A 20,811-nucleotide genomic window follows, 5' to 3' on the forward strand; every position below is an offset into this window, starting at 1 on the left:
TTCAGCCTGTTGGACAAGCATTCTTTGCATAGTAATAGCAACACTCATTTGACAGATGACTGCAGACCTAAAAAGATGAAGTCAAACGGATGAACCATCATTTAGGAGTTTGCAGTAGATGTATCCAACAGAAACCCAGCTACAAGGGGTAAATGCAGCCAGCAAAATACAGAGCTCTTTTAAAGAAAAGGAGTGATTAAAATAGGTATAGTGCACTCAGCCTGGAATTGAGAAAATCCTACGCAGAAAATATAAAGATAGTCACATGGACATTAGCAACGCTCCTCTCCCAAACTGGAGAGAAATCCTAAAAATTTTTAAAAAACAGATGAAAGTTTACAAGTCCTTGATCTTCACTCTACACTAGTAACTATATTTACTAACACATCCTATATTGCTAAGGTCTACTTCAAATGCTAAGTATTTGTTGTAGTAATTTCTAGTCAGCGCTCAATTTTATTTTCCCCTCAGGATATACTTTTATTAAAGCTCTCTCCAGAGATTTTTATAAGAGAAACATCATGTACAGACAAAGTTATTCTTCACTGATCACCTGAAAAAGCACCTAACCTTGAAATGCAATATATCAAACCTACAACTGGTGTGAAATGACTTGGTCTAACGTATGAGGAACATTACATGCCACCACACTGATTTAAAGCCACAGAAAAAAAGAGCCAGCTCTGTAGAAATCAGTATTACAGCTGTGCAGTAATATCTGAGTGCCTCTCACTGACAGCAGCACGCTAAAGGAAAGCAGAGACACTGCTGAAGACACAGCAACAATCATCCCCTTCTCACTAAGTCCCAGTGCAAAGTGGTGACTATACTACAAGGTTTTAGATCTCATAAATGAACTTTTGGACATGTTTAGCGGCTGAAAAAGAAGGAAGGTGACCTAGATCACTTCTGAGAAACATGCAATGTCAAGCTGCAAGTACAGCTAATTGAAGAGCTGCTTTATAACAGTGAACATACTCAAAATCATTACTTCTCCATGTAAAGATGAAATTCTTTTTAAAATCAATCATAGTAATATTCTCACTTAAAAGGAGAACAAAAAAAAGTAAAATTAGAAAAACCAGCTAGAATGACATAGTGGGTATCCTTTCTATAGCCTATAAAAAAATGACAATAATGAGGGAAAAAAATTGACATAGCTACATTGCAAAGAGAAGTCTGCTATTAGGCATCACTCTCCAAAGAGCATGGAGCCACATCTGAAAAAAAGTAAACAGGAACCAGTATAAACTGTGGCAAATTGAAAGTAAATCCTTGATGAAGCATGGGCAATAGTTTCAAAATGAAGTTATTAAAAGCATACTAACTAAACATCTTCACCAAAGATTGCAGAAGCAGGAAGCCTTCCAGACCCTTTCTGTATGGCTGAGAGACAAACAGATTTATTCCAGGAGAGCTCTGAAGAGGTTTCTTAAAGTATCATTAAGAGACATTTAAAAAAAATGAATAAAGCAAGCAGGAAGAAAATAATTAAGATTTTGTAATCTTAATTACAAAAGGTGGTAACCGATCTATAACTTTTACAAGAATTTAGACATTATATACCAAATACTAATTATTCTATTATTGCAATCTGTCCATAAGCACATTGAAGACAGCAAATGTGAAAGAAACCAAAGGGTGTGAAGAGGAACAATGTGCCTCTCAAAAGAACATCTGATTTGGAATGGGCAAACAGGTTGAAATGGAACAGTAATGACAAGAATTACTGAAAAATAAGTTACAGAAATTTGTCTATAAACTTTACATAATGGCAAGTTTTATCTAAGAAAAAATAACTTTTAGCAGATCCAGAAGTCCCTCAGTAAAATGCATTAGGATCCCAAAAAATTTCCAACAAAGCCTTGTACCAGAGGGCCTTAAAATAAAAATTCTGTTGTGAATTAATTATCAACTAAAACATAGGGGGAAATAGCTGGAAATAAATTACTGATTTTCACAACAATGGGAACAAAATAAACCTGTAGAAGAAGTCAGAAAGGAATTTCTGACATTTACCATATGAAAACTTATTACAAAAATGAATCGAACAGTGTGTGTAAAATTTACTGAGGTAGTCAGAAGAATTGCAGAAAAATGTCATGCTACTGAATTGTTACGGTATGAGATGGAAGAAATTCAGATTAAGGATAGGTTTTCCCAGCAGCATTAACTCTGCATGTACAGTATCTGGCAGTATACCACCTGAAGTTATTAAAGAAAAACACCGACGTTAACATGAATGTTTTCCAAATCTGTCAGCTCAGTGCTCAGAAATAGCACAAGAGACAGACGGAACGTTTCAGAATAAGAAAAAAAATTATCATCAAGTATGTAACATGGTGCAAACTCTGAATGCCATTCAAAATCAGATGTTCTGGTGAGTAGCACGTTGCTCCTAAGTCTGGTCACCTTAGTTCCAACATGACAGAGAACATCCAGACAAGAATGATCAGTTAATTTGTGTGGAGTTAATCAGGTGATTCTTTAGAATAGAAAAGAAAGACTTAGAGAAGATATGGTATTTATATTTATTAAATATAAATGAGTCAAAGAATATTCATTGTTTTATGTAATCCAAGATCTATGAGATACCAAATCAAATGATCAGACAAGTTAAAAGCAAGCAAGTGAAGTTATTTTTCCCAAACAGGCAATAAACTTTAATTTATTGATGCATATGCAATGGAGGCTTGTAAAGTACAAATAAATTCAAGGAAGAGTTTGATAAATACCTGGAATAAAGTTCAGTTGAAAGTTAGTATGAGCATGGGCCAGCAGACTTAAGAAATCCTTAAATCACAAATTGTTGATTTGTGATTTAAGGATTTAAGCCTTAAATCACAAATCCAAAGCTGAAGACTGTGAGAATTATAATGGGTTATAGTGACCTTTGGCTTAAAATACAAGCTTGTGTAGACATTCTTGTTTTCCTTACAGCTTATTCTACTTTAGGAGCACAATTCAAATTCAAATTTACCTGGTAGTTCCTCATCTTTACTGGTCACCATCTTCCATTTCTCAGCTTGGTCACTATAACCCATTTCTCAGCTTTTTTTTTTTTTTTTAATGTGTTAGACTTAAGCAAATCAATGCATGCTATATGGAGTATTGGAGTATCTTCATCTTTATTTGCATGTTGTATTACCTCTAACAGTCTGTTTCTTTAGAATTACTTTAATCTGATTTTTGCTTTTCTCAAAAACAAGCCGACATTGAGCATACCCAGCATCTTAATACAAGAAATAGTTACCAGTTAAACACGTGTGACCATTCTTATGTTCTTACAATGTAACTGTGTTTATCACAAGTCAATGACCCTATTTGCTTGACAACACTTGATTGATACCACCATAATATGGAATTTTTCTTAAGACGTTCTTGTAAGAAAATATTTTTTTTTCCGCAAGTACTCCTGTTAATAGTCAACTCTGAAGATTCTCTGATTCCGTGGCTTCAGGTTTTTTTTATTTTACTTTTAGTGAAGTATATTAGAAGCGGGTGTCATGGTTTGACCAGGAAGGAGTGGGAATTCTGGGAAGCTGTGGTCAAACCAATGAAGGTTTTGGGTTTCATACTGACACCTGGTGTAGCCAGTGGGGTTTGGACACACCTCCGAGAATACACAGGGGTTAAAAGCAGGGCACTGCCCTGGCACTTCCTCTTTTGGACATCGTCGGGCGAAGAGGTCAGATCTCTCCCCCGTCCGGCCCGCTGCTGCTGGGCGGGGGAGGGGCCGGCCATGCGGTAGGCCTGGGGCCTGGACAGAAATGGGGTTGAGGGGGCTTCGGGGGGGCTTCGAGGATGGAAGGGTGGAAGGTCCCAGAGAGTCAGCCCTCGGGCAGCCAGCCAGCCCCCCCCCCCCCCAGGAGAGCAGCCAGCCAGGAGGAGAAGGAGGGAGACTGCCCGGCCGGAGCCGCAGCGGCAGCGTGTGGGCAGCGTGCGTGGGAGTCGCTCCGGACCGACAGAGACTGAAAACTTTTAACCCTTTCTTGCATGATTGGGGCCTTGCAAAAATGCTAATCCTCCTCGAAGCTGAATAAGAAGGGGATGAGAGATGAGATGACTTGGCCCGGAGATTGTGGAGATGATTGGATGGGGAGAGATGATTTGGAGTGGCCTTTTGGCTGGACTTTTTCTTGTAGCCATGGACTCAGTTGTTCCTGTGACACAGACTGCATTTAGGGGGAGGCAGTGCCTCAAAACCAGGAGGGTTCATTTGTGAGGACCCCCCGGCCCCAGGGGGTTGGAAAAATATGGGGGGAAAGCAGAGACTGTGCCTTTTTGGAGTGAGACAAGGCATCCTTGAAAGACCACCCTAAAAGCAGCTCTGATCCATGTCTCGGTGGTGAGAGCACTGGGCATGGAAGGAACATGTCACAAGCGGCAAAAGGACTTTTTTCCCCCGGGCGGTGCCGAAGTGACAGGGAAGCACACGAGGTTCTCAGTGTGTCTCCACGAGAAGCCTATGGAACGAGAAGGACTCCTTTCCTCTTCATGAACTGCAGTTTGAGTATACTAAAGTGTCGTGCTGGGCTGGGCAGTTGGTGTTTCTGAGAGAATGTATTGGATTGGGAAAGTCAGGGAGTGGGGAGGAGGAAAAGTGGTTTTTGTAAGGTTTTCAATTTTTTTTTTCCTTTTCCTTATAGTCTTTCCCTATTTTTTTTTCCTGTAGTTTTAGGTAATAAAGTGTTCTTTATGTTTAAGTTGGAGCCTGTTTTGCTTATTCCTGGTCACATCTCACAGCAGACACCAGGGTGAGGCATTTTCATGGGGCACTGGCTCTGTGCCCGGCTCAAACCATGACAGCGGGTGACTGCTGCAAACACACTATGAACACACTTACCCGTTTGTCCAGCGTTCTTTCCCTCACAAAGCCAAGCAGCTGGTCATTGACCAGAGAGAGATCTCTCTTGCCCGCAGTGATGATTGTAACAATCACGTCATGGCGAATGGCTTCTTCTGGGTCGTGTGATCTAACCTTCAAATATTCTGTCAGGAGCAGAAACAATGAGAAGCTTGGCTTTTTTTATGTAGGTGTGATGTATTCTGATTTATTACTAATGTTTAATCAATTAAATGTCTCATATATCACAACCATGTAATCTATTAAATATAGAGCCACCAACAGGAAACATCTGTTCCAATGTTTTCTATGTTAAAGTTTTATAAAACAATTAGGTAACTGAAAATATCAGAAGAATATAGGAGTGATAGCTTTTATGATAACATCATTTGCAAGAAGCAATAAAGTGAAATAAAGTTGACTAGAATATATTGTAAGTAAAGGGGGGGTGAGGGAATAAGAAGAAACTAAAAGAAGAAACTCTTATTCCCTAAGAGTGAAAAATGTGAATAATAAATCAGAAATACTGACAATTGTTGTAGAATAGCTTCCATCAAAAAACAACAGTATTTTCAGTTAAGCCTGAAAATCATCTCATAGTTGAAGTGATACTGTAGAGAAAGAAGAAACTTCACAGTTTAGATCAGCAAAAAGGCTTTTTTTGAGGTCAGTGGAACAGAGTAGCTGGGGAACTCAGTGACTAGTTTTGAAAATAAGCCAGGGTGTTGAACCAATATTTGCTTTGCCTTACCCAAAGTTTCTTTAGAACTTGAAATTACTTTAAAATTCATTCTGCAATGGGTAGCTTCTTCACTACTCACTCTTACAAAGTCCACACAAAGCCACACACTCCTCTTTCTAATTCCTAGCACTCTTCTTCAACAGAAATCAATGACTCAGCAAATACCTCTTCCATCCCCCCTTATCAAGCACTGGACTTGGTGCATTTCAGAACTAGACTGCTATGTACAAAAATAGTTACACAGTCCCTTGCTCATTTTGTAGATTATTCTAAACCCCTGTATGAGCATCTCACCAGTGAGGTCTTTTGCTAAGTCTGGATGGTTCATTAAACAATGACTGGCGAATTTCACACTCTCTAATCTCACAGGGACATGGATATCATTGAACCTAGAGGGATAGAAGATAATGAATGTTAATTTTTAATTAGCTTTGCAAATCAGTATTATTCTCTATGTAGTAACATGCGTTGATAGTACGTTCTGTTAACTATTAGAATACTTTTATATGGCAAAATTAGAGAATATAAATGTTTTGAATTTATCCCAATAATGTACCTCATACAAATATTTGTTATTTCTTGTGAAATTCAGTCAGGACTAAAATGAAAGAATGAATATGGTGTATGTAGATAAAATGTTGACCCAATGGATTTTGCCCACTGACTTCTGAACACAGGTCTCCATACAATGTTGATGTGTGTGTGCATGTACACACACGCACACACAAAATTACAGAAATGTAAACTGGCATCACCAGGAACCATTTGAAAATGTTCTCTTTTTAAAAGATTATGAACTTCCACATTTATGTGAAAGAAAGTATCTCTTCACTCAGAAAGGTAAATGCCAAGCAATTTACAAGTGTTGTAGATACAGCTGAACAGTATGAAATTTCAAACAATGCTGGCATAGCCATTGTGCAAATTCTGCTATGCATACAATGTGCTGTCTAACTTATATGGCCATAGCTGACAGCAATATAGGCGTGGTCTTTCAGGCTTCTTCCTTCTAAAATATAACTGCATGCAGTTTCCTGCTTTGATGATTTAATAAGGAACTCGTTCAAATATAAATAGTTATATTCTCTAGAAAGAAAATGAAAAATGCAATACTGTAAGAAAACAGAAAAAAGAACATCAAAAAAACCCAGAAATTCAGAAGTCTATCCCATTCCTCTTACCGCCCAAGAAAGCACTGCCACAGAGGTCGATTTTGTGTGGCCAGATCAGAATCTTTGGAGCCAAAGAGTTTCGCCAGAAGTCGAACAACAGCCAAACGTTCTTCTCCATCATTGCTCTAAAAATCAAAATATGAAAAAGGAACAGTAAATCATTATCTGTAATGTCTTAGTAATAATTTTATTTCTGTTTTTTTTAACAGTTAGATTAAAAACTGAGTTTGAAAGTATTTCTGACAATCCTCGCTCTCTTTAATTACCTTATAGGATTCATACAAGACAAAATATACAAACATACATATTAAGCTAAAGCATTACAGACACTGAATAGATGGCTGTGCTTTTAAAGAACCTTCTTTTCAGCAATAAAAACCCATATACAGTACTCTAATATACATCTGGCAAAATAAACAATTAATGATTTGTTTTAAAAAATTTTTAAGACTATTTTATGTGTGTGGAAAAGACAACAATTAAGATGTTATAAACACATATGCACTAATGAAAGCCACATGTAATTTCATCAAATACCTATTTCTTGGTTACTTTTGTTTGTTGGAACCATAGCCTACATTTACATCCACATATGCAAAATTATTTCTCTTGTCCACTTACAATCTCAAGAAAGACAAACAGCTTTTTAATTAAAACCCCCACAGACTTCAAAATCAGGATAAATTAACTGTTTTCAAGGATTCAAATCAGTCAGCTAACATATTAGCTGACAACAACAAATCGGATAAAATATTAGGAAATACTTCCCCTATTATTAAAGCATTATTTTATAAAAGAAAATTCTGTAAATCAATACTGAAGCTAACACATTTGCATTTCATAAGATAAGCCAACCACAGCCTAATTACTTTATAAATTTTGGGTGCAATCCAAAGATTAAGTACATAAGGCTTTTGCATTAGACTGCATTAATTTATCATTATAATGATTATATACGTTGTGTGTGCATAATACATGTTTGCAAGCACAATAAGCACATAATTGCATACTAATTTCCAATATCCTTTCTTTAATATTATATTTACCTTCAAAATAAAGCAATAAATACAGAATTTTTATTTCCCTAGTAGAACACTTATTAAATCTACAGTTCTGCACTCTTAATAAAACAAAACTTTTTAACAAAACATTTAACAAAAATTTTACTGACTGTCCAAAGCTACACTGTAACCCACCTTCAGCTTGAACTCCAGCTGTGGCATGACAGACAGCAGTAAGTGAGGATCTATGGCAAAAAGCTCTTGTATCAAGTCAAACACATGTTCTGATAAGTCACTTACTGAAGACTTTCCCAGTACCAGAACCTGGTTAAAAAACTAAAATACAAACAATATTATGTAGTATATTTTCCTTCATTAATGCCAACATTATTTTTAAAAATTCTTTTAATGTAGTATCATTAATGGTTTTATACTTATGGAAGGCATTCAAAGCACAATTTCTTCACTACATCAAAGCATTTCACCCTTACAATTTTGGCTCAAGGAAATTAAAAACATCCTTCCCAGTTCAGCTTTATTAACTCTATCAAGGGAGTTTAATACATGACAATTTGATAATTTCAAATCTCAGTAACTATCTCACAAGCAAAATTAACAAGTAATAAAAGACTTGTTAACTTAAAATGCATATTCATCCAGTAGAACACTGAACAAAAAAACCCCAGTGCTTTTAAAAAATTTTCTTATAACTGAAGCCCAATCCAACTGAAGATCATCAAATACTGAAAATAAAGGTCCTCTGCTTCAAATCTGTTCTAAAGAATGTCAGATGTCTTTATATTATGTCTTGCAATATTTGATGGCTAATGTATCAAGGTCATTAGTGATCTAACAGAAACAAACCAAAGTAGCCTAAATTATGAATTATTTATTTTTGGATTTATATAAAGTATATTAAAATTTAATACTTCCTATTAGATATTGTGTGTTAATATTATCTCAGCAGTGCAAATGTGATAGCAAAAAAAGCTATTACACACTTGAAAAAGAAAGTAAGGAGAATGATATTAACTCAAGGTTACTTCATGTACTATCCTGCTTTCATATACAACTAATTACAAAGCTTAAAAAAACAGGAGAATGTGGTAACTGTTAGTCAGACACCTTGAGCTTTTAAATACTTATTGAATAATCTTTTATGAATCTGCCTAATTCCCTTTTAAATTACTCTGAATTTTATTAATTCTATTGGCTTCAGCACCAAGGAAAGGCAACAGAATGGATGAGAACACATTGATCAAAGACTGCAGTAGCTGTATTAATGTGCAGAATATACAACACTTACATTCAACAAGAAGGAATTGTAATTTGAAGGAAGCCTTGTAAAAAGCATAATTCTTTCACTCTTCATGACTACAAGTCATAGCAAGTTTAGGAGGGGAAAGAAAATCTAGCAAAGAGCTGGTAGGCTGAAACGCTTCATCCTGAAGCTTGGTATGAAATAAGGCTGCCTGGTTGCTGGACTTGTGAACTATTCATAATTCCTGTTGTTGTAACAGAATTTTTAGTGATCAGCTATTTTCACAGCCTAGATTTAGGCTTAACATTAGAATGAGATGGATAAAAATTAATTTCCTCTTCGCTTATTTGAAATACTCCACACACTTTACAACCAAGCCAACAATATCCTATTTGGAAAATTGCAGTAGGTTCTATAAACAATATTTAAAATAATAAAAATGCCCATAAAATCTCCCATAAATGAAGACAGTAACAAGAACACTTATTACTTGCAGGTAGCATGGATTAATTTACATACATTGGCAATACATGGTTCAATGGTCTGGACCGTCCTTTTCAACAGGACTTTTGCAAGATCAAACGCTTGTTTGTTAAGGTTCTGAAATAAAGAAAATATAATAAAATTTTACAGAGTTTTCACATACAATAGCAGATTTTGAAGAAACATTCTCATTCCTGAATACTCTGAAAATGAACGTGCACCAAATCTGGCACTGAAGAATGAATGAATTTAAATTAATATTTAAATGTGGTTTTGTCTGCCCCTCACATACTCATTAAAGATACACTCTGTAGCAAGTTCAGCCTTGTCTGGAGAGTAAAACTGGGCACTGACTTCTCCACAAATTGTATCATATGCTCTGAGACAGCCCACAATGAGACTACACAAAGCACCTACACTTGGGAAGAGTCAGCTGTTAATTACCAAGTAAGCATTTGATTGTAACATGACAAATCTGAACACTGATAAATTGCTCTTGAGCAAGAAAAAGAATATCTGAAAAATTTTTCTCTCCAAGTCTGTACAAATCCAATATCGTCTAAGGATTAATGCAGCTTGGATGGGGAAAGTGATATGGATGAGCTGATTGCCCTGAAAACTACAAATCACTGCAGACAAAATGCAGGTAAAGCCTAGGGATGACTGATTCTTGGAAATATGGTATTTGGCAAATCTACACTGAGAACAACTCCCTCATGTTCCTTTAATTAATGAGATGACAAAGACAGTTCATCAACAGATAGTAAAGAGAAACAAGGTGGCCAAAGGCTCAAACAAATATTTCTTCAGTCACCAAAGCACCAAACTGATGTCTCGTTATAGAAGACAGACATATTTGTATGAATTCTTCTCAAAGAATATCCCAAGACTTTTTTCCCAAACCCAGCCATGATTAAAAGCTTGTTGACTGGTATGCAGGTATAAAACTGAAGGACTGTGAATCTCAAACTTTAAAATACATTTTCTATGGAACTTCAATTCAGATTTTTCCACACAACCAAACCAACAACCCAAATGCACACACAAACACAGAACACCACAATAACAAAGAACCAAACACCAAAACAGCCTAGAAAAGTAATATAACAAAACAAATCAACTACTTCAACTATTAGGAGAAAAGCAACCCTGTCTGGATAACCCATGCTGTAGAACATACAGAAGAAAATATAGATTTTTAACACCTGAAAATGTTTTTAAGGAATAACTTATGTAAGACTGGGAAGAAAAATATTCACTGAATAGCACTACTTTTAAGGTTAATATAAGGAACTACAGTTTGAGGCCACAGGTCAAAATGTGAGCAATATTATGACATGCTACTGCTACTGAAAACCTGAATTTACTAGAAGAGTCACATGAGCACACACAGAGAACAATGCACACCACACCATCACTTTGCTAAGAACAGATGTACAAATTAATACAATCTAGATTCAGAGGCAGACTGTTTATCATGTCTGATTATAAAAACACCACCTCAGACTGCATTATCCAAACCACATTATTTCAGTTTCTTTACAATGACAAACTTCCATCTAGTCTTGCCAGACTGATATTTTTCTTATGTCATAGCAGAGAATGACTGGTAATTTGACTGCTCTGCACAGACCCAGAAGTATTGCTATTGCATGCATTCTACAAGAAAATCAACTGTGCTCTTAAGGCTACAGTGCTTCGGATTTACATATCTAAAGGCAAGCAATATAATCACAGAATTTTCTTGCAGATCTGTTCATGAAAGGAGAACATAGTTACAATAGTCAAACTCCCATAGGCAGCTCAGACAGAAGAACTTTCTGGTTGTTTTTTTTTTTCCTTTTTTTGAACTACCGTGGTAAAGCAGTCATTTAAGTGCTGTTGTTACAGGGAACAAAGAAAGTAACAGACTGACATACTGACCAAATTACAATACTGAGCACTGCCTACAGGACATTTTTTGCTCAGTCATGACCAAGAGCCAGTAAGAATGGCACCAATCCTCTAAGTGACATTAAATATGCATTACAGCCCAATATTTACACCAAGTTTGTCTCCCTCTCTATCAGAGCCTCACTTGACAATTTTCTTCATTAGGCAAAACTATAACAACGTTAATGTTAAAGGATCATATTCACTTTTACTTTACTTTATTGTGACTACTAAATCAAGTAGTCACAACACAATGTTAAGCTGTACAAGGTTTTACTGGGCCTTTACCCTCAGAGCAATGCCCATCATTGTTAACAGCATTATCTCAGATCCCCACCCTGTACTTCCACTCCTTCTATCTACTTGCCTCTAATTTATTAGAAGTAACTCACAAAGAACAGTGTATTTTCACAAGGACTCTTGTTAGAAGAGGCTCTCTGTGTTAGCAGTTTCAGTAAGACATTATCTCATTGCTGTCAATAAAAATGATTTGATAGAATGGCATTCCTGTCCCATGATTATGACAGAAGGAATGCAAACTCATCTCAGGCAATAGATACTTTTATAAGCTTGATGAGATTTTACAGGTACATGACAATGGCCATACTAATACTGATTTAATTATCTAGTCATGGATGGGCATGCCTTAATTTTTGTAATTATTTTAAATCAACAAAAGAGCAAACAGAAACATATACTTCGCAATCAGAGTGCAGTATTAATATCTATTAATATTAATATCTATTAATATCCTCTTATTAATAACTGGAATAGTACTCCATACTATTTTTGATAAGTGTTTTAGCAAGGGAATTTTCTTGGTCAGTGTAAGGCACCACCACCATCAGCCTGCATCTCATTTTCCTTTATTTTACAGCTAAAGGAGTTGTGTTTATTCACTTTTTAACTTTATTAAGGCATTACAGTGAAGGTACTTGAAAAGCTCAAGTGCAGTCCCAGTGATCCCCTCTTCAAGGAACATACAATTCCTCTAGGAAGGGGAGTGTTCTGTGTCACTTTGTTCCTTATAAGTGAATTAAATGAAGAAAGACAATGGAAGGGGTGGGGAGCACAACTAGGAAGGTGCAGTGAAGTCTGACTGGCAAGCTGGGGAGAACAGAAAGACACCACAGAAATCTTGGGAATATCTTTCCCCCACCTTCCTTCTTTTAAATTCAAAAATATTTGATATCTTCTCTATTAAAAAAACCCCCAACATATCCAAAAAGTGAAACAACTAACTACCTACAATCCTCAAGATACAATGTTTTCCTATTATATTTGCTTGAAAACACTTTATTTATGTTTCAGTGAGGTGGCACAATCTCTCTGCAACAAATAATCTAGACACAGCTAATCAACAGCACCAGGTAATCTCCAAATGAATGTGAGAAAATAAAACAGTCACAGCAGCTAAAGTGTATAAAGAGATAAACAACATGCAGAAGGCAGTAAGTATACTCTTATAATAACAATAATTCTATGATAACATTTTACTTGGCAGACCTTGTGTGCAGGAATGAGGTTAATCAAAATTGAGTCCAGCAGCTCCTGAGTTACTCCATCGCCTTCCATGATGATAGAACTCATCAAATCCAGCATATGCATTTGTACCTTCTGGTTGTGGCTATTACTAAGATCATAAAGAATATTTTCAATATTAAATTCTCAGACTCAGACAAATACTAACAGTATGATCAAGAAACAGCATCAAATGTTGTCCAGTTTGCTCTCCCTTACACTCTCCACATCTCAAAACTATTTTATGTGCCTTTCTTCTCTTATAGAAAGGTTCAAAATCTAGAACAATCTAGCTCTGCTTTAAGACAATCAAAATTTTAAAAAGGACAATAACAACCAATACAAAAATGTAGATAAACTGATAGGAAAGAAATATACTGCTGTAACATGGACAGCAAATTTTAAAACATCTACTTTCAGACACACCCCCCTCCATAATGTCAGCAGTTCACACTCACTTGCTTTCCCAGTAGCTCCTCATTGTAGGGAAATAAAGACTTCTGTTCAGACATATTTATCTGAAGACTATGCCATGATTCAGTCTACCCCCAAACCTGATGATATTTTGACAATTAATATAATGGAAATTATTCAACTTACTTGATAACTGAAAAAAGAGTCCTAAAAAGCTGAATAAAAATGTCATTGCAATCTTCCAACTCAAAGCAGATGTTGTAAGATTTGACCCAAGCTAAATTCTGAAACAAAAATGAGGATATTTAGGCTAGTACAACTTCACATTAAGTAACAGAAACATAATCATGTTAGCTATGGGTTTTTTTCTCCTTAAGGAAAAATAATATACAATAGATGTAAGGACTTTGGGGAAAGAGACTGGATATTTGCTTTGCATATAAAGAGCTCCTAACACAGGGGCAGCAAGATATATCCAGAAAACTCTAAATACAGAATGATCTGATTTCTTAAGTATGAAAGGCAATTGACAGAACTTGTTAATATAATAAGACCTTATTTTTTCTTCATGCTATGAAACAATACAATTTTAAACATCATGTTTTAAACATCAAGTATCATGTTTACAAATGACATACTATTTCTAAAAGCACATTGAACTCCACCCCTCTGTTCTTGTCAAAAGTATGGTTTTGCAATGTTTTTAAAGCAAAAATCTTACATTCCTCCTCCCATCACCAATACAGGCACATTGGCATTTTAATCAGCATTTGAGATTTTTCTCTCTTGATAAAAAACCCCAATGCATGGAATTGTAAGATAAAGGCTAAATTTCAATACATACCAATTGTTTAGACAATTGGTCCTCAACTACAGATTAACAAGTATATATAGTACTAAAATACACAATTCACTGAACTTTAATGAGACTGGTGTGATTTACAGAATAGAAGAAATTTGCCAGGCATACTGGCACATGAGAACAACTGATTACACTTCTTAGGTTTACAGATCTAATATCATCTACTGAAAGTTATAAGTATTGTGTTACCTCTAACAAGTAAAAGTATCTGTTAAATTGAGGGCTCTTCGTGTCCTCCAAGCCTTTTAATTGTCTTGTAATAAACAAGAATATGTCCTGTCAAAAAACAAAGCTTGATTCAGCAGAAGATGAAAATACAATCCTTTAGTAGTGACATCTATCCACATTTTCAAATTCATAATGTGAGAACATCAAATTGTCTTTTTTAGGCATTGACAGAAAGCTATCACCAACACAGATACTGCCCATCTAGCATTCCTTTATACATCTCTGGCCTTTAAGTATTACACTGACTTACAGGATTAAAGCAACTTCTCTTTAATAAAACTAAAAATCAGTATACATGGGAATAAAAACATTTTTCTGTTAATTTTTGGGGTTTTTTTGTTGGCAGGGGGGAGACTGGTTTGTTTGGGTTTGGTTGTTTTTTTTTTTTAAGGGGGCAGTTTATATTTTCTTCAATAAGAATAAGAGAAAAGCCTTTATCTTATGAGGCATTTTTACCTTAAGTTTGTCATGGGAAGTATATGGAGCTTCAGGAGCATAGATACGAAAGATATCAGCCAAGCAACATGCTACAAGGAGGCGCACATCTTTATTGGGATTCCTGAGGAAGAATTCAGATGCAAGGTGCAAGGCTAATGGGAGATACTGCTGCTTCTCATCTTCTGAGTCCTGGTCCATATCCATGAAGGTTTTCACCACCATCTGAAAAACACCAGAAAAAAAACCAACTGAGTTATTTCTGCTTTTATTTCTTATACTAAACAAAACTTTTTAAAAGGATGCAGTGCTATCAATACATCTTCTGGTGAATAATCACAATTAGTACTTGAATTTTTCTGTTAGGACAAATATCAGAAAAAGGGAAGTGTTAACCTGATACTTAGAGGTTTATTGAACTCAATAATTTAGATTAAAACATGTTTGGATTAACCATGTTGCAGTTCTGCTTATTTTGTCGATGTTGGCCTGAGGTCCAGCACAGAAAGTGCTGTGCACAGATGAGGTTGGAGATGGCAGCATCCCCTCCCCAAGCAGTTCCATTGCAATTCCAAGTGAGGACTCACCTCAGTATGAATGGTGAGGGGGGCTGTAATCATCTGGCTAACACATGGCTACAGCACACTGCAGCTGCCTCAGAGCTGTGCCAGGACCAGGGCAGCCTAAGAGGCCACTCAACACTCTGCCTCTACTGAGGCACAGATCCCACAAAGTACTTTACACATGCACAATCTTTCTATCTAGTTTAAACAAACTAGATACTGGATAATTTAATCCCTCATGTAAAATAAGTCTTAACACTGCAGATCTCTCTTTCTGCATATTTAGAGCTGCATCTTTAGACTTATTAACATAATGTAATAAATGAACCACATTGTTTCCTTGTTTCTTCTAGCACAGCTAAGAACTACTAATTCCTATGAAATGCCACCAAATTCGTTTATTTTTAATTATTATACAACCCCGGTTAATTGAAACTTCTCAACGTAATGATTTGGCAAAACTGAAAGTAAGCATTTAGTTTGAAGTAATAAAAAATTGCAGATTTTAATTTTAGAATAGTGTTTGTTAAAACATGAAGATGACTTCAAGGATGTCAGCACAGAACAGGCAGACATGCTAGAGACTCTAAGAATGACCTTAGTGAAATCAGTCTTTGTGTTCCATTCCTCCCTGTCACTTGAGCACCATTAAGAGTTAAAACTGAAGGACAGCCACACTGTATACCAACAGGATTTGGTAAGCCCACTACAGACACAGTATACACAGTGCACAAAATGAGGAGATACCAGAGAGAACAAAGAATGAGAAATCTTGATGGGTCAAATTTACCTCTAAAATAATAATAGTAAAACACAAAAGAAGACTGAGCTCACACAGCTAATAAATATATCCCTTACTCTAACCAGAATTTTTTTGTTATGGTGTCATTCAAATGATTCTAGGGTTGCTTCTCCATTATTAAGCACATCCATGCTTCCAACATGAAAGTGCTGTGTTCCAGCTTTCTCTCCTTCCTGAGTTCTGAAATACAGTTTTAAATTCAGATCTTATAAATTAAAATAAATGTTTGACAGCAATCTCTCTTACAGTACATCACTTTAAAATCCTCCTCCCTTTCCAGAAATGTACGAGTATAATTTGCCACAATTTGCCACAAAGACTAAAAAGAGGAGATAGGAGAAGAGAAAAACCCTACACAACAATAAACAGAAAAAAAGAGAATCTTAAATCTACAGCCCAGAAAAGCACAAATTCTACCTTATTGGTCTGTTTCCTTACAAATATTCTTAAGCTATGGTTTAAAGCCCTAGCTGAAAGCACAAAACCATTCTTGTACTGACAGCTCAGGTCTGCTGCAGGGCCTTTTGTTGCTGTGTCCTGGGGTGCATCAGGCACAGCATCACCAGCTGGCCAAGGGAGGGGATTGTCCTGCTCTGCACTGGGGCAGCCTCCACTGGAGTCCTGGATATAGCCAGAAATTGATCTGCTAAAATCATCTGCTAATGAAACTGAAAACCTAAAATAAACTCTACAGATACAAAAGGCTAAAGTCCAAATAATTTAATGTTTTGAATGCCCAAACTGGGAACCACTCATTAACACGCTAAAACAAAAAATGTGATGAAATTGTAACAGGAATTGACTACTTTTTCAGACTACAGTAGTGCTGTCTGATGTCTGGCTATACAGTTGAAACTATTTTGAACACTAACACTCATTTATATAAAAAGCGTACAGACTTAGCAGCTTTCACAACAAAAAATCTGTTACTGTACTCTGTGCAAAAAGCAAGAGATGGAAAAATATTCTTTAATAATAATAATGTAGCATCATCCATTCCTTTCCAAACAATTAAGCAGTCAATTAAAACACTAATTCTAGCAAATGCAAACAGAATACAGCTATGCACATTTATGATTAAATTAATTCTGCATCACTTTTGATTGAATGCATCTCCATGAATTTGTCACATCCTAGTACTTTAGTTAGCTTGAAAAAAATAAAGTATTAGAACTATTCTGGAAATTGACATTCTTGTCACTTTGACCACAGTACCCTGAAATTCTAATAATCAGAGCAAAATTTTACTCTCCAGGCTCTGCAAACGAGTAAGTGAAATGACAGGATTGTAACGCTGAAGGAACGCAAATGCCTTCATTCAAACTTGCAAGAACAGCTAAATGAAGACTGCCAAAGTCACTCTCAGCATGTCAGGAACACACTGGAAAGTTAAAGCTTCCAGGAAGATGTTCATCTGATTCTATCAGCCATGCAGTGTGCAAGCCAGTCCAGGTTATCCTTTCACCCACTGGAGAGAAATCCACAGCCCGTGAGTTCAAGCACAGATGTCTGATGACATCTGCAGATGCTGGCTCGGTTTTGCCCTGGAACCCTGCAGCAGCCATGAAAGCAGCTCTGTGTGACCTGAGGCCTGAAAGGAGGCCAGATGAACAATTCCTGCAGCTTCTCGTGGGACTGTCAGCCTTTGTCCCGCACCGAAACACCCAGGGCTGCCCAAGGGCTGCTCACACACTGCCCACATCTCACATGCAGCTCCCAAAGCCCAAAGCAGCATGGTAGCTTGCCCTGGTGTGACTCAGCTGGGGCTCTTGTGCAAGAGCTATGCCTCAGACAGGAGTATTAACTTTTGCTGTTCCATCTGCAGGATTTAGGAAAATGATTTGTTGGATCAGGAAGCCCTTCTACTGCTGAAAGATAGTGATGATTCCAGCAATACAGGGGAGAGAGGTATATAAACACCAAGAGAGGACAGGGTAATCAAAGCAGTAGATACTGAAAAGCCCCAACCCAGCAGCTGCAGAGAAGCAGGCAGATCCAGAAAAGCCTTGCTGCAGTTGGCAGGACAAGCACAAACCTCCAAGCCAGTCACAGCAGGGGGAAGGCATGTACATGTTGCATTTGTTTTACTGTTCTTACACCAGCTTGTTCACAGGGCTCCAAAGCACTAACATTTAACAACTCTTGGCTTGTAAAAAGACCAAGGAAAAATATTCAGTATTTAAAAAATCCCTTTGCAATCACTGAAAGAAGAAATTCAACCATTTAGAGAATTTGATACCATATGTTGTAACTGGGATGGTACTGTAAATTAACTTTAGTACTAGGATTAAATACAAAAGATATTTGAAAGTAAAACTTATTCAAATGGATGTGAATCCAGATGAGACTTCAAGAGCTAGGACAATTCAAGGAGAGATGCCAAGAAAAGGCTGAAATCACAGCAGACTCAAATAATGCAACTGTCATCAGAGTGTTTTTACATCTTTCCTCACACAATTTAACCAGTACTATAGGTGATTCTTGCCATTAACTATTAACAATAAATTATATTTTTATCTCAGATCTCACAGTAAAACATAGCAAAATGTTTCACAGACATGTGTCTCTGCAAAAAAATACTTCTATGCAGTGCAGATTTAGGATGAGAAGCCTTCATCAGCCCCAGATGCAGCTCTGTCAGCCAGAAGCATCAAACAAATAAGAAAAAGGAGACACTAAAGTGTGAAGAAAAAGAAAAGAAAAACACTCAAATCAGGAGGACCATCCAAAATCTTTAAATTCCTGACAAATGAAATCACAAATGTAGTACCACATATCTCGTTGGCTTTTCTTTAAACAACAAACAAACAAAATAATCCCAAACAACAAACTATATACACCAGCACCTCACCAGCACCTAAGCTAATGCTGGAATAAGGGAGATACCAGCTAAGCAGAAAGCACCAAATACTGATGTAGCCATCTAGAAAGGACTTCTTGCCAATACATCCAACAGGCTGGCATCAACAGAATTTTATAATACAAACCAAACCTGGAACAGGTAAATAAACCCAGAAGTTGATAACACATAAAAAGACATTACTTTGATAACCCTCATCTCCAAACAGCTCATGCCTTTAATAAAGATAATCAACACCTTACACAAGACTTAGTCTGAGTGTCAAGAACAGCATCACATTGAGCCACAGAGAAATTGAGAAGCTTAAAAGAGAAGAAAATTTTACTACCATTGTCTCCTTAGCCCCATCCTAAAGTGATAAACTGAAAGAATCTTTTGGAACCAAATGCATTGATTGGTGGAGAATGGTGTTATAACTGACCCTATTACCATCAAAAACTGTGGTATGACAAGTTGGAATTGATGGTGATGACACAGTTACAGAATGGTAATAGGACAGGATACTATATGAGAAGAGGAGAAATACCAAAAAATCACCATTGGTAAATTGTTACATGCTTAGTGCTTAAATTCAAGACCACATTAAGCTGCCTTATCTGCTGTAAACATAGAAAAGAAAGATGGATATTAAGTAAGTAGTTATAAAGAATTTATGAGCCAACTGCAGGCCATGTACACAAAAACAATGCAAATGCAATTGCAGGATGACAAAAGAAGGAAAGGAAAATAACCAGCAATACAACTCATGAAATGCTAAAAATACTAAATGCTGACTGGAAGCACATTACTTAGTCCTGATTATCCTCACTAATTAAAAAAAAAAAAATTAAAATGACACAGGTACAGAATGTATTTGCCAAAGGAGTCTCAAATGCCTTTTCTTGTAAGGAGACATTTACCAGACTGTGCTAATTAAAAACAACAGCTGAAAACCTCTCTTTGGAGCCAGTACTGTTTAATATCTTTATCAATGATCTGGACTAAGGGATTGAGCGCACTCTCAGGAAATTCACAGATGACACTGAGTGGCTTGGGGGTGTTGATCTTCTGGAGGACACAGAGGCTCTGCAGGACCTGGACATGACAAACTGGTGTGCCAAGGCCAGCACTGTGGTGTGGGATCTCAGCACCTCAGGACTGAGGTGCCGAGTCACCGAGACCACCCTTGGGGGGCTCGGGAGTCCTGGAATGTTGCCAGAAGTGTCTGGTGGCTGGACTTTGATCCTACACAGGAGACGACACCTGTATGAGGATAGGAGGACTTCACCGGGGTGAATGGTGAAGGGATTGGTTAATTAGAGGGTGAGACACAGGGTTTAGGATTTATGTACAGGGGGGTTTAGAGAAGTAAGATGGAGGAATTGGGGCGTGTCCTGTCCTTCTTCTTCTTCTTCTTCTCCTCCATCTTCTGTGGTGATGGTGGCACTTTGGGATTGGTCATTACTGAAAGTGCACCGGACAATAAGAATAAATGGTATTGGGGAAAAATGATAAATATTGTACATGTAACTATGGGTATAAAGATAGGTGACTGCCCGGAGGGACACACAGTGTGCTCATGGCTGGCTGCTGAGCAGACCTCTGTCGGGCCGAAAGAAAATCTTTTAGATAAACAATTAATAAACACAGAGACCGAAAGAAGAACTGAAGCCTCTTCTCGTCCTTTGATACGCGGGCTGCCCCAAGGCC

General features: G+C 36.9%; 1 protein-coding gene across 2 annotated transcripts in view; it reads right to left on the reverse strand.

The window, feature by feature from the left end:
- PDS5A (PDS5 cohesin associated factor A) overlaps nt 1–20,811 on the reverse strand; it is an 80,096-nt gene that overhangs the window by 33,728 nt on the left and 25,557 nt on the right. For both annotated transcript variants that reach the window (XM_064710295.1, XM_064710296.1), the window contains exons 3-11: nt 14,919–15,122; nt 14,424–14,510; nt 13,559–13,656; nt 12,944–13,070; nt 9,542–9,622; nt 7,957–8,097; nt 6,770–6,885; nt 5,883–5,977; nt 4,847–4,992 (exon numbers count right to left, since the gene is read on the reverse strand). In XM_064710295.1, coding sequence (XP_064566365.1) covers nt 4,847–4,992; nt 5,883–5,977; nt 6,770–6,885; nt 7,957–8,097; nt 9,542–9,622; nt 12,944–13,070; nt 13,559–13,656; nt 14,424–14,510; nt 14,919–15,122 — 1,095 coding nt within the window. The remainder of the gene's footprint in view (nt 1–4,846; nt 4,993–5,882; nt 5,978–6,769; nt 6,886–7,956; nt 8,098–9,541; nt 9,623–12,943; nt 13,071–13,558; nt 13,657–14,423; nt 14,511–14,918; nt 15,123–20,811) is intronic.

Source organism: Zonotrichia leucophrys, chromosome 4 (genome assembly GCF_028769735.1).
Source record: "Zonotrichia leucophrys gambelii isolate GWCS_2022_RI chromosome 4, RI_Zleu_2.0, whole genome shotgun sequence".
NCBI lineage: Eukaryota > Metazoa > Chordata > Aves > Passeriformes > Passerellidae > Zonotrichia > Zonotrichia leucophrys.